This window comes from Podarcis melisellensis, assembly GCF_964234715.1.
Source record: "Podarcis melisellensis genome assembly, chromosome: 14".
NCBI classification, from domain to species: Eukaryota; Metazoa; Chordata; class Lepidosauria; order Squamata; family Lacertidae; genus Podarcis; species Podarcis melisellensis.
Window position 1 is genome coordinate 29,451,020 of NC_138546.1, and position 15,134 is coordinate 29,466,153.

Sequence of the window (15,134 nt, forward strand, 5' to 3'; positions counted from 1 at the left end):
GACTGGAACCTTGGGAAAGTGCTTAGTGGTAGAGTATCTGGTTTGCACAGAGAAGGGTCTTAGGCTTAATCCTCATTATTTCCAGGGAGGGGTTGGGAATGTCCTTCACCTGAAAACCTGCAGAGCTGCTGCTAATCAGTGTAGACCATACTGAGATATCTAGACCAAGTAATCTGGCTTGCATGATTGTGTGGTTTGGACCATAGTGTGTATGGGCTCAGAGCACCAGGCTTGAAACATTATGTATGTGAATGATGGGGGAAAGCATGTGACTTGGTCTGCTGTCCAGCGACATTCCTCAACTTGCTCAAAGATAAGCCCTTTCCCCCTTCTTGCACCTTTCTCTTTTCTTTCTTTTTTCACACTGGAATGGAACGTTGTTGCTGAAGGATTGAGCAACAGCAATACAATGCAATGTCAATACAACCTCTGTTCTATTCTTTTCATAGCGTTCGTATGGCGGAGGCTCCATCCTTGACTCCTCCAGCTCTTCTCAGCTGTTTGAGGAGCAGTCGGTGAGTGATACATTTTTTTTAAAAAAAAATGAATGCCAGTCTGTAAGCTGCAAATACCAGGTGCAGAGCCTCTGAAGCTTGTGTTAATAGAAATCACTTTTGTGGAATCTAGCAATGGGCATTGCATAACAGCAAGGAATGTGGAAGAATTGTGGTGCGGTTAATAGTTCTCAAGGCAGGTGGAGGTGGGCTGGGTTCATCACAACCTAATGGGAAAGGCTATGGCTCAGTGCCAGCACATCTGATTTGCATGTAGAAGATCTGATTCAATAATGGTTTACCACAAGCTCATGGGTGGCACTGTGGTCTAAACCATTGAGCCTCTTGGGCTTGCTGATCAGAAGGTTGGCAGTTCGAATCCCTGTGACGGGGTGAGCTCCCGTTGCTCGGTCCCTGCTCCTGCCAACCTAGCAGTTTGAAAGCATGTCAAAGTGCAAGTAGATAAATAGGTACCACTCTGGCGGGAAGGTAAATGGTGTTTCCGTATGTTGCTCTGGTTTTGCCAGAAGTTCTGTTTGCATTTGAAGGCAAACCTCCCAAATTCACACCTTTTGAAACAATACACAAACAAAACACAGCCATTCTTCAAAATCTGCACCTCCCTGAATTTTGCAGTGAATTCTCCAGCCAAGTAATATGAATGAAAATGCATATCCTGGAGTAAACATAACTAACATAAAGATGCATGTGTTAGTGAAAGAAACCTGTAAAAATGCTTTTGATTAGGGAAAATTGCTTTGCAAGTGTGTGTGTGTCAGACAACATTGCATATAAATATGTCTATTTTAGTAAAAATTCTCATTAAATTGCTGGTGAAGGATTATTTATTTATTTAATTTTGCTTTATTAGTTCCAACAAAAAAACCCCAAACAATCAACAAAAAAACCACTTTAACACAATACATCTAAATATAATAATTTCCTAATACATATCTTCTATAACAACTTCCCATCACCCCATCATGGTACCTTACTACTTTTAAAATTGTTGCACTTATCTTTATCAATGCTAATACAGATCTTTATTCTCTTAAGTTTCTATAATTTCCTAATTTTCTATGGAAGTTACTCCAGGCCTGCCAAGGAGTTCAAATTCTTGCAGTGCTCCCTGAGATACTTTCTGTACAGGTCCCATTCCTTTATAAATGCTTATTCAGTCCAGTCTCTTAGTTTTTCCATCATTTTAGGCAATTTTGCAAATTCTAACAGTTTTGATTGCCACTCCAATTTTGTCGGTATCACATCTCCTTTCCAGTTTCTACCTATTAGAATTCTTGCTGCCACGGTAGCATAAAGAAATATTTGGTATATCAGTGTCTTATGATGCCTAAAAGGAAGGCTTCATGTTTTTTTGTTTTTGCAAAGGTAATCTTCAATATTTTTTTGAGTTCCTTGTAAACTGTATCCCAAAATTCCTTTACTTTTCTACATGAGGACTTTTTTGTGAATTTCTTTTTGCAGACTGATGTAGAAATGTAGAGAATGGAATTTAAGGTTGGAAAAAAAGAGAAACCGAGAAACCAAAATTGACAGACTTGCCCACCCCTCTTTAACATACAATTAAATGAAAGCATCGTGAGAAATAGTGTTGTGAATAAGAAGATGGTCCCAATGGAACCAGAAAAGGACAGACTGATGGCAAATAAAATTGCCTGAGCACACAAATGATGGCAGTCAATGAAGGGCCTTGGATGATGACCTTAATGCCTAGGCAAGACACAATGTGTTGTCTTTTAGTGGTCTTTCATGTGGTCCTAGCTTTCAGATTCCTAGAATTGTGATAGGGTGGATCTGTGTTTAGTACATGCTCTTTATGAGAAGCGAAACTGATGTATACCTTTCCTTTTGAAACTTTCCCCATAGATGCTTGAGGAAGGAAGCGATGGTTTGAGCAAATTGCCTACCACATTTGCATATCTGTTAACAATACATCTGAAGGAAGGCAGAAACCTGGTCATCAGGGATCGCTGTGGTGAGTCAGTCTCTTGCTATATGTACAGTGCTGATTCTTCTTCTTCCTCTTCTTCTTCAAAAATGTACAGATAATTTGGAGTGGTGCTTTAGCTGAGCTCTAGAGGGTAAAGAGCCAGTGTGGTGTAGTTGTTAAGAGCGGTAGTCTCGTAATCTGGAGAACCGGGCTCGATTCCCTGCTCCTCCACATGCAGCTGCTGGGTGACCTTGGGCTAGTCACACTTCTTTGAAGTCTCTCAGCCCCACTCACCTCACAGAGGGTTTGTTGTGGGGGAGGAAGGGAAAGGAGAATGTTAGCCGCTTTGAGACTCCTTAAAGGGAGTGAAAGGCGGGATATCAAATCCAAACTCTTCTTCTTCTAATAGCTCCAAGAGCCAATTTTGCAACTTGCTGTGCACCTGAGGGTTGGGTCCTATCCACATGTTATGATTTCTTGTACACATGATGGGATTTTGCACAGAAACTCTTCCTTTGTATCAATTATTCCATCACTGGCCATGAACTGCTTTTTCTGCTTTCTGACTTCATAGTTTCAAGCCTATCTTTCCTGCCATGAGAGCTACAAAATTGCTGCTTAAACAAAACAAAACCAAACAAAACAAAAGGGGAACAGTTCTCAAAATCTTGATGCTTCTTCCCAGTACTAAATTGTGCATTCATGGAGTAGTCACATGAAGTTGTCTTAGAATGAGCTGGGATAATGGCTGAAAACTATCGCGGGAACCTGTGGTCCTCCTGCTGTGGTTGAGGCAGGATCTACTTTTGTGGGAAATACTAAGCTTTTACTTTGCAAAATCTACCATACTTTATATGTGACAGTATCTGCAGGACACTGGGACAAAATCTGTGTCTGTTTTGGTGGTGCCCTCTTGTGGATGTTTTTCCATGCTGCAAGAAAGACTTGTGATGCTTTAAACGTTGCAAGACTGCAGTGAAAGATTGCTCACCTGCACATCCATATGCACATATTTGCACAATTCTTGTGATAGAATTTCAGCTGTTTCATAAACTGGCAAAGTGTGCTCTGTATGTGGCAATTTCTGTCGGGAAAATGTATTGATGTATTTATTTTAAAGCCTTTCTAAACCCCTTAATGTTTTTAAAATATGTACAGTATACAAACCAGTATCCAGTGTAGCCTAAAATCAACAAAACAGTATAAAGACACAAAAACAAATGAAACAGATCTAGGGAATTCATGCATATAAATCTGGGTCGAATCTTATGGTAAACAGGGAAAGCCTGGACCAAAAGGGTAAGTCTTTGCAAGACGTATGAAGCAACTGATGGGGCGACAGCAGTAAATGTATGTTTTCCGATCACCACCCTGTGATATTCTGTAGAGCAGGGGTCAGCAACCTTTTTCAGCCGTGGGCCAGTCCACCGTCCCTCAGACCATCTGGTGGGCCAGACTATATTTTGAAAAAAATATAAAATGAACGAATTCCTATGCCCCACAAATAACCCAGAGATGCATTTTAAATAAAAGGACACATTCTACTCATGTAAAAACACGCTGATTCCCAGAGCGTCCGTGAGCCAGGTTGAGAAGGCGATCGGGCCTCATCCGGCCCCCGGGCCTTAGGTTGCTTAGGTCTACCCCTGCTGTAGAGTGTGGCACCACAAGTAGAATTTTCCCCGATGATCTAAGTGATCTTGCAGGTCTATAGAGGGGCAGGCGGTCTTTTAGGTAACCTAGTCTCAATTTGCTCAGGGCTTTATAGTTGTTGTTGTTGTTATTGCAGCTACTACTGTATTTATATCCCACCTTTTCCCCCTAGGAGCTCAAAGTGGCACACACACTTCCTCCTCCTATTTTATCCTCAGAACAACCCTATGAGGTAGGTTAGGCTAAGACGTAGTGACACACCTAAAGTCACTCAGTGAACTTCATAGCTGCTTGGGGATTTGAACCCTGGTCTCCCAGGTCCTGGTCCAGCACTCTTAACCACTATGCCACACTACAGCCATGGCTTTGTAGCTGATTGGCAGGCAGTGCTGTTCTCCCAGCACAGCTATAATATCTGCATGACCTGGTGCTCCACTCAGCAACTCGGTAGCAGCGTTCTACACCAGCTACAGCTCCTGGACCAATCTCAAGGGACGCCCTACACATAGTGCATTACAGTAGTCCAATCCCTGTCCTAGAAAGGTGTGGTTGGTGTTTCAACGTAATCTAATAATAGCCCCTCCTCACCGCAGAAGTCTCAGAAGCCTACAGTGACAAAAGTTGTACCTAGGAGCACCCACAACCTGTGACCTGTTTCTTCAGAGACAGGTGAACTCCCAGATCTGGGAACCCCTTACCCACAAAGATTCCATCTTACCATGATTTGGCCACATTTTATTGGCCTTCAACCAGGCCCTGGCCTCTTCTGATTCAGATGTAACCAGGAAAATATAGCATACAGATGCCCAAATCTCCTATGAGTGCTTCCAGTGGTTTAATGCAAAATGGCATCCAGAGGGGGAGGGGGAGGGAAGGGTTAACTCCTTCTCTTCCACTGCTGTAGTCATGACAAGATCATGGGCTGCTAGTCATGTCTCCTTGGACATCAAGATGAGTTGTTTTGCAGACACCTTTACAATTCAAGCACCCAGAAAATTAAACAGAAAGGCAGTTCCTTATTCTCAGGCTTTCAGTGATTGCCACAGTGACAAGCAGGCAAGAATTTGCCCTGAGGACTAATTCACACATGATAGTTTTAGATACATGGATAAGAATGAAAAAGCAAAGTCATGCACTGAAAGGAAGACTTGTCGATGAGTTTGTGCTTGCCGCTTTTGCTATGTGAAATGGCTCTTGATCCCATTGACTAGTGGTATATGCACAAACAAACCTTCGACCACTGCAGCAGTGTTAGACTTGGTTTGGTGGTATTTTGTTTTCTGTGTACCTTTCTGCAGAGATCCAGATAGCCCATATCCCCAGCATCATGTACACATCTCCAAATTCGTGGAGGACAAGGCTCTCCATTCTACTAGCCACAATGGTTATTTTCTACTTGTACTGTCAGAGTCCTTATGCCTCTCAGTGCCAGTTGCTGGATGCTGTGTCGCTCATGTCCAGTTTGCAGGCTTCTCATAGATGTCTGGGCTGTCACTGTGAGAACAGGATGCTGGACTAGGTGGGCCATTGGCCTAAACCAGCAGGATCAACTTGATCTTCCAAGCTTATCCATGTTGAGAACTAAGAACATGGAAAGCTGCGTTGGATACAAGAGACGTAACTTGCACTACACAGTTGTGGGTGTGTGAACCAACGACCCCTGCAGCTTGTGGAAAATCTAGCTCTGAGGGTTTTGGCTAGTTCTGTTCCTCATGAGAACCAGAGTCGGAAAGAAACAGCAACAAATTTATACACAACAACAGATTTATAAACAACAACAACTTTTTTTTTTTCTCCCTACAAAATGGCGCCGAGGTAAGACGCTCTTATCGGAGCTCAAAGAGATCTTTTAACTAAATGTTGCTGGCTCTCCTCCTTCCTTTGGATTTTATTTCCTTTCACTATTTCGCTGTGCTTTTGAACATCTTATCTTATCCTCCTCGGTGCCGGGACTTAATGAAGTTAATGAAGTTTTAACGAAGGCTCTCAGACATTCCCTCCCGGGCATTAAGGCACTCCCTCCTAGTTTCTTGCTGACTCCTTGTGACAAACTTATTCCAAGATCCAAGGATCTTTAAGGACTTCCAATGGGCTTTTAACCCTAAAAACCACAAATTCACAAAACCACAAATTTCTCCCACCACCTCTAACTTCGTGGACCCCCAAACATCTCAGTTGTTTTAACAAACAGAGATGAAGGGGGGGGTACTCCAAAGGAGTGCTATAATTGGACCCAGTTTTAAACTCCTCGCAGCAGCCTAGCCAGGACTGAATGAGAATTAAACGAGATTGCGACCTGAGAACTTTAGCGCTTTATCACTCTATTAGAAGTCTGATCTCATTGATATAAGAAGAATCTAGCAATGAGAAGAGCCAAAAGACTCAGGTGTCTCGATACAGAAACTGACACAGAGCCCTCTGGTTTCAAACAGAGTAATCTAGATAATTACCTGCTACCTCAAAAACAGCACGTATCTCCTCCTAAAACCTTCCTCAACTCTTTACATGGAAAGACAACTGAAGAGATATCCCTAGGAATAAATGAGGACAAGGCTACTACTCCCATAACCGAGGCACAAGCACTAATTGATAGAAAGGTGGAGCTGCTGGAGGAATGCTGCCTATTGACTGCTCAAACAGTTCAAAAAATCTTTGAACAATTACAAAACATCTCCAAGAAGCTGGATAACCCAGATGAAAGGAGGCAACTCACTCCCTTCTTGCCATCCTTAACAAGCCCTGGAGATAAACAGAACAAATACAAATTTATACCTCTAAACCAGCCAAAAACCAGAGGAAGCCCCCCTCACTCAATCAACCTGATACTGAGACCATGTGAGATTGTTCTTCACATTTTTCCATATAGAGGGCCCCTACCTTACTGGGAGTCATCTTTCTGGGCCAGACATCATCTAAATCTGCTCCTAGGCCTTGAGGGTGGAAGCATTGACTTAAAAGCAGTCAAGAGGCTCACTAACGATGGATATTCCAAAAAAGTACTACTAAGATTTGGTAGCCATAGAATTCCAACCAAAATCTTAAGGGAAAAGGCTCATTTAGCCCAGAAAGGAATTATTCCACGCCGACACTTTGAAGATATATCACCCAGACCGTTGATTGCATCTAAAAGACAGAACAAGATGAACAAGGCCATTCCACCAGAAGCCGACATCTGCCCTACTCCCGTGGAAGAGCCCAGTAGATGGGAGAAACCGCAGCCAGCTATCCGGGAAATCACCCAAGAAAAATCCAAGCTCCCAAACCATGCGACTGTAGCATCAAATAACAACCTCGCCCTTGACGCAATAGACTGGACAGTCCCAGAAGAAGAAGATCTGCTGAGTAACTTTACCAAGCTACCAGATAAAGAACAAATAAATATACTCAGTAAATTGACGAAGTTACAGGCCAGATTGACCAAAATTCACCAACAGGGTCAACAAAATGCAGTAGAAACAATACACAATCAAACTTTACACTTACCAGCCCTTTCCCCAAAATGCATAGTCAAAAAGAGAGCTACTAATGGAACTTTCAAATGTATAGATGCAGAGCTTCAAATCCAGCCGCCTTTAGAATATGAAATGGCAAGGAAAAACTCCAGTAATGAGACCACAAATTCCTGGCTGAGATATCAAATACTAGCTCCAAACGAAATAGGTACCCCTTATTTAAGTACTACAAAGGACTCTAACATTGCTGAACAAAAGATGACCTCCAATAGACCTGACACACTGAGTTCAACACCAAATGAGGCCAAAGAAATGGAAGCAGAGACTGAAAACAGTCCTACTGTCCATAACAGTCCATCAACCACAGAAATTTCTCAGGAACAAGGAACAGCAGCGACAAATGGCTGTATCTGCACAAGACAAAATCCCTCGCTGGACTCAATGACAGAACTAGAATGACTAAATGCTGTCAACCAGCCACCAACTCAAAAACGGATCCTACGCTTGCTGTCCTGGAATATCGCAGGGTGGGGAAACAAAGACGGAGACCCAGACCTAATGAACTTCTTTAAAGACTTTGAATTAATACTTCTACAAGAAACATGGTCAACTAGAGATATTAAAATCAATGGATTCACCTCCTATACGAAACCCGCATTGAAAACAAACGCGAAGGGTCGGCCGAAAGCAGGGTTCTGTTGTATGATCAAAGACAACTTAGGGTTTGAAATCAAGCAACTAGAAAAATGCTTACCACTTGCACAAGCTCTACTTTTAACCCAAAAAAATGATACTTTGCTACTTGTAAATGTCTATATCCCCCCAACCAAAAACAACAGCAGCAGTGAAAATTGGTCACAACTAACCTTTTATATAGAAAATTTGACCGATAAATACCCAAATGCCTCACTGATAATTGCAGGTGATTTCAATGCCAGAGTGGGAACCAACAATGAACAACTATGTAGCAAACTAAATTGGAATACTGATAATGATATCGCACATGCCCTGAAAATAGGACGATTCTCCAGAGACAGGGTTGTAAACAACGAAGGCCTACGCCTACTTGAATTATGTAACAACTTTAATTTGCAGATTGTGAATGGTTCAACAAAAGGCGATAGAAGTGGGGAGTTTACATACTTCTCCCCCCGAGGATGCAGTGTCATCGACTATATTCTTGTCCCTTATAATATCATAAATTCGATCATGGACCTCAAAATTGGAACGCGCATTGAAAGCGACCATCAGCCATTATCGTTGTCTATAAACCTAAAGGACGAAATCAAAATAACTAAGCACAATATCATAGAACCTTCTCAATACAAACAAATGACCCAATTAAAATGGTCCCAGGAGATGAGTGCAGCAGTGGGGCAAAAACTTACAGCCAACCTGAGAAAACAAGTATTATCCAACTTAAAGATCACTAATTTCTCCAGTGATATACCGAAAATTTATAATGAAATCTTCCAAATGTTCGTAGAGCTTAGTACTCCACCTAAAGTTTGGGTACTTAAACATAGCGCTAGCCCTTGGTTTGATGATGAATGTTTCCAGCTAAAAAGAAAACTGCGCCAAACATTTAAAAATAATTGCACTAAACTAGAGCCCTCTTATCTTGATGAAAAAAGAAAATATCATTACATTCTGGCCGAAAAGAAACAGAAATACGCAACCCAAAAATGGCTACAATTATTCGACTCAATTCAGAGTAAAAACAACAAAGCGTTCTGGAACTTAGTGTACGGAGGATTGAAAGCCGAAAATCAACTAACTCTACCACCAATTGCAGAATCCAAATGGTCCCAATATTTTACATCTGTATTTAACAATCTACACAGTGAACTTAAAGGAAATGAAACCACTAAAAATAAAATTAATAAACTCCAGGAGTGGCCAAGGGTAAAGGAAGAGGAAATTAGAGAGACAGTTAAAAATTTCAAATCGGGGAAATCTCCTGGGCCAGACGGTCTACCAATAGAATTATTTAAGACCTATATAGATTGGTGGGCAGAACCCTTAGCTCAACTGTTTACTCTCATAGATAAATATGGGATCATACCTGAGATATGGTTAAGATCAATAATTATTCCAATCTTTAAAAATGGCGACCCAAAAGAACCAAGGAATTATAGACCGATAAGCCTATTATCAGTGATAGGGAAAATCTACGCCAAGCACCTCTTATCCAAACTCCTTACCTGGATGAAAAATCTAAATTTACCAGGGAAAGAACAAATAGGTTTTTCCAAAGGCTGCTCTACACTAGACCACTGTCTTATACTTATGCATTTGGTTGAAAAATACAGATCCCAAAGGCAATCTAAGATATATGCTGCTTTTGTAGATTCTCGTGGTGCATTCGACTCAATTGACCGCCCAAAGTTGTGGAGGAAACTCGCAGAATTAAAAATTGATCAGCGCTTATTGATTCTAATGCAAAATCTGCACTCTTCTAATACCTGTCAAGTCAAACTTAACACCAAAGGTCATCTTTCATCAGACATCCCTAACTCGAAAGGGGTAAAACAAGGGTGTATTCTTGCCCCCTTCCTATTTAATTTATTTTTATCAGACTTGCCAGATTACCTTCAAAAAATAGAATCACATGCCCCTAAACTTAATCAGAAACCAGTTCCTCTCTTATTATACGCAGACGATGCTGTCCTACTATCATTAACGAGCTTGGGTCTGAAACGTCTTATATCTTCACTGATCCTTTACTGCGAATGCAACAAACTCTCTATAAATTATGAGAAGACAAAAATTTTGGTCTTCTCGAATGGTTGGAAATTAGAGAAATGGAAAATAAGAGGGCAAGAAATCCAACAAGTGAAAATCTATAGGTATCTGGGAATTTTATTCCAGAGCAATTTAGGGTGGGCAACCCACCGCACAAATGCCATAAAACAGGCAAAGTGCACCTCATCAGCAGTTGCCCGTTTTTATTATCAGAAAGGTAATCAATTTATTCCTGCGGCCAATCAGATATTTCAAACAAAAGTGCAATCCCAGATATTCTATGGAATCCCGCTATGGGTCCAAGCATATAACAGTGATTTAAAAAAGATCCACTCCAGCTTTCTGAGACGTATTCTTGGACTCCCAGCTATGGTCAAATATGAAACAATGTGTGCAGAAATAGGCATACACACAATGGAATATTGGGCATGGTCCACCTCAATAAAGTACTGGTTACGCTGCCATTTTCGCTGCCCTCCATCAAGTCTGCTCGCTGATTTGCTCAATGACTCCTATAAATCAAGATGGTATCAGCACCTCGAAAAAAAGATTGAATCTTTAGGCATCGAGCTGGAGCCCCTGTACAATTCTAATGAGCAATACATTTTCCATAATATCCTAACTAGACTAAAGGATGTTGAGAGACAAAATATTATGGCAGCTGTAAACAAAATTTGCTCCCCCATATTCTATGATTTAAATATCTTAGATAGCAGAGCCAATTACGTCACTAAATTAATAATCCCAGCCCAACGTAGGGCTTTTATGCTGGCCCGTTTGAATGTTTTTCCCTCAGCATTTGTCAGGGGAAGATATCAAAACATTCCTAGAAACAAGAGATTCTGCAGATGTTCTATGAATGTCCCGGACACTGTAGAGCATATTCTCTTTCATTGCCCATTGTACAGTACGCTCCGTCAACGCGTGCTGTCCCCTCTCTTGGGTGGTCTGGAACCCCAGCAAGGTGAATGTGTGGGACTCTACCTATCCGACGTTGACCAAAGGGTAACGGCGGGGGTAGCCGAGTTTTTGGTAGCAGTCCTCCAAGGAGCAGGTTAACAAAGAAAACCATTGATTCTATATGTATATATATATATATATATGTATGTAGCCAACTGCTGCCCTTTTATATATATTTCAAGGCCTTTATATGCTATTTTCTCTTCTATGGTTTTATTCGCATAATGCCTAATAAAGGTTTGATAAGTAAGTAACTTATTTATACCCCGCCCATTTGGCTGGGTTTCTCCAGCCATGGTGGGCGACTCCCAACAGAATATTAAAAACACAATAAAACATCAAACATTAAAAACTTCCCTAAACAGGGCTGCCTTCAAGTGTCTTCTAAAAGTCAGATAGTTGACAGAAAGACTGTCTTAGGGTGATTAATCTCAGAAAATATCCTTTGTGTATCTGAACAAGTGTGGTTGCATCACTCTTACTGGTGTCCTGAGTCAGCCATTGGCCGCTGTGCTTTCATTAGAATTTCACCTGCTAGAGATGACAACTCTGTCTTAAAAAAAGGGGGGGGGGGTCACATATCTGGAAGCGAAACAAGAGAGTGAGATCGCAGTCTTATAAACCAGAGTTGCTCAACCGGAGGGGACTAGAGGTTTTGGACTTCAGCTCCCACCATCCCTGGCTAACAGCATCTGAAGGCTGTCTTAGAGGAAAAGCAACATCTGTGACTCCATTTGCACTGTACATTTAAAGCATCACCATATCTCTTTAAAATCAGTCAGGGCTTCCCCCAAAGTTTAGTTTCTTAAAGCTGCTGAGAGTTGTTAGGAATGTTGAGTAGACCTGTGTTTCTCCCATAGAGCTTCAATTCCCAGAGTTCCCTGGGAAGAGGGGTTGATTGTTAAACCGCTCTGGCAACTGAAGCTCCTTGAGGTGAATAGGGATCTCATAAGAACTCCCAGGACCCTTAACAAACTACGAGTGTCAGGTTGATTTGGGGAGACTATGACTGTTTAACGCAGCATGATGCTGCTTTAAATGTGTAGTGCAGACAGGCCCCTATATTTTAGAATGCTTGTCAGACAAAGGGACCCTGTATACTGCCTTTTAAGGTGCGAGTTACAGGACTGTGTAAATTTTGTTGCATATTTATATATTTATTTATTTAGGTCTACTGTAATTTGCCCACTATACAGTGTAGTGTAGGGTATAAATTGAATGACTAACAACTTGGGTTTTCCTTGCACTTCCTTTCTCTGATGGCAGAGGGCTGCATAAAAATCTAATATATATATTTGTGAAGTGTTTGCCCTTGAAACAAAATCTCTTTTACCAGGTATTTGAATGGACCGATTGATTGGATTTATATTCCACCCTTTTCTCCAAGGGGCTCAAGGTAGTGTATGTGGTCCCCCTCTTCCTGCATTTAATCGCCACAACAATCTTGTGAGGTAGGTTAGGCTGAGAGGCAGGTCTTAATCCAATACTCTAACCACAAAACAAACTGGCTCTAGATTCTCTCTCTCTCTCTCTGTGTGTGTGTGTGTATTCCATTTTATAATATGCAAATGTTTTGAAAAAAAGAGAATAAAACTAGTGTGTCCTGATTTTTAACTTTTGCCTTTTTTATTTTCATCCGCCCCTGCCCCCGTGGTATTTCCACTGATTTCAGGACACACCTACACAGTGAGAAACTCTCAGATAGTTCAGAGGCAGTTCTCCTTTTAACTGCTAGAGGGCAGCAGTAACCATTTAAAATGCCATATCTGCCTCTAATATGAGAAACATTAAATGCCAGTTGGATTGTACAGGCAGTGCATTTGTGATGCTAGGAAGTTCTCGCTGCAGAAGAAACTTTCCAACAATCTGCCCAAAATGCGTACAGAGAGAATGGAAGAGGACTTGAGACTAGGGCTCAAAACCTTTCTCTCTTATAAGAATGGCAAAACTGTGCATGGATATTTCAGATTAGTCTTGGGCCTAAACACGCCAATAACATATAATTTCACAAGAAACATAGGCAGAGGTCATGCTACTGGGGTATTGCTGCTACTGCCATTTCTTAAATTTTTGATTTTTTGATAGCCAAGGTGACATACCAGTTAGAACACTTGACTTGGACCTGATTAATAAATTAATTGTAATAATAATAATAATTTTAATATTCCTCTCACAGGACTACAATTTCCAGAGTGGCATAACAACCAATCGTTCTCATAATTCACAATTCAGGTTTTAGAATTCATACTCTGTCTCGCCCTTTATATTAGATGCCATTCATCTGTGTTAAGTAAATTATACTTAGGTGCTGCTTCAAATGCATTACCTGCTTAGTATTTTTAGGAAATGCACAACACAAAACAAACAAATGTAGAAATTATTTACACTCAAGGTAGAAAGGAAGGCAGGGCCCCGGATAAATTTTCAATGTGCCCTATTTTTATTTTTAAACGAAATAGTAGCATTTAGTAGTAGTAACATTTGCCAGCATTTATGGGGGTTGTTTGAAGGGCAAATAATGTATAGTCCATATTGTTTTCCTCTCAGCTTGTGCTTGCCTGCTTGAAGGGAAAACATAGCTATGCTGAAAGCATGTAGGTTAGAGGAAAAAACACCCCCACAAAGTTTACAAGGGAAAAATATTTATTTATTTTATTTATTTCCTAAAATGCATATACCTCTTGATTGTAAAACAACAACAACAAAAAAACCACCTCAAAGCTATTTGCAAAATGGGAAAAAATGGAAATAGCAGTAAAAACAGTTAAAAACAACTATTTAAAATATTTTAAAAATAATATTTAAAATAACAGTAGACTAAAAAGAGATAGAAACACATCAACATATCTGTGCCTGGGCAGGCTTGCCTAAACTAAAAATGTTTTTAGCCAAAAAGGGTACAGCGAAGGAGCCTGTCTGGTGGTCAATTGGCAGGGAGTTCCAATGGTTGATTACTGCCAAACTAAAAGATTGATTTCTTACAAATGCGGAAATGGGTATTATGTGTTGCATGTAACAGTTCCAGGTATAGCATATACAGTTGTACCTTGTATCTCGAACACCTTGGCTGCCAAACAAATTGACTCCCGAACAAGTGAAACCCAGAAGTGAGTGTTCCGGTTTTCGAACAATTTTCAAAATCCTTCAGCTAATCAGAAGCCGTGCTTTGGTTTCTGAACGTTTTGGAAATCAAACGGACTTCTGGAATGGATTCCGTTTGACTTCCAAGATACGACTGTATATTTGTGGCTGGGGAAACCCAGGCATATGGGCGGGGCATAAATAAATTATTATTGTTGTTGTTTTGTTGTTATTGTTGTTGCTGTTGTTGTTATTATTAAAAGCAGGTGTTCTTCAGCCACTAAGCACAGAGGGGAGGTTAACATATATTTATTTTAAAATAGAAGTTATTGGACTACTGTGTAGGCTCTCGGCATAGACGGGAAACATACCGTATTTTTTGCTCTATAAGACTCACTTTTTTCCTCCTAAAAAGTAAGGGGAAATGTGTGTGCGTCTTATGGAGTGAATGCAGGCTGCGCAGCTATCCCAGAAGCCCGAACAGCAAGAGGGATTGCTGCTTTTGCTGCGCAGCGATCCCTCTTGTTGTTCTGGCTTCTGAGATTCAGAATATTTTTTTTCTTGTTTTCCTCCTCCCAAAACTAGGTGTATCTTGTGGTCTGGTGCGTCTTATAGAGCAAAAAATACGGTAGCTGTGCCAGCAGCACACAGGTTAGAGAAAATATCCGTGCAGAGTTCAGGAGGGAAGGCCAAATGGACATATTTTGAAACAGGGAGTCGCTTGGCTATCGGTTTGGATCTCGGCAGCCGGCTCTCTGCTTACAGAAATGCCTCTCAGGCCCATTATTTGCAAAGCTGCCG

At 41.0% G+C, this 15,134-nt stretch overlaps 1 protein-coding gene across 7 annotated transcripts in view; it reads left to right on the top strand.

The window, feature by feature from the left end:
• Positions 1-15,134, top strand: part of MCTP2 (multiple C2 and transmembrane domain containing 2) — a 120,828-nt gene that overhangs the window by 22,853 nt on the left and 82,841 nt on the right. For all 7 annotated transcript variants that reach the window (XM_081888500.1, XM_081888501.1, XM_081888505.1 and 4 more), the window contains 2 exons: positions 450-515; positions 2,379-2,487. In XM_081888500.1, coding sequence (XP_081744626.1) covers positions 450-515; positions 2,379-2,487 — 175 coding nt within the window. The remainder of the gene's footprint in view (positions 1-449; positions 516-2,378; positions 2,488-15,134) is intronic.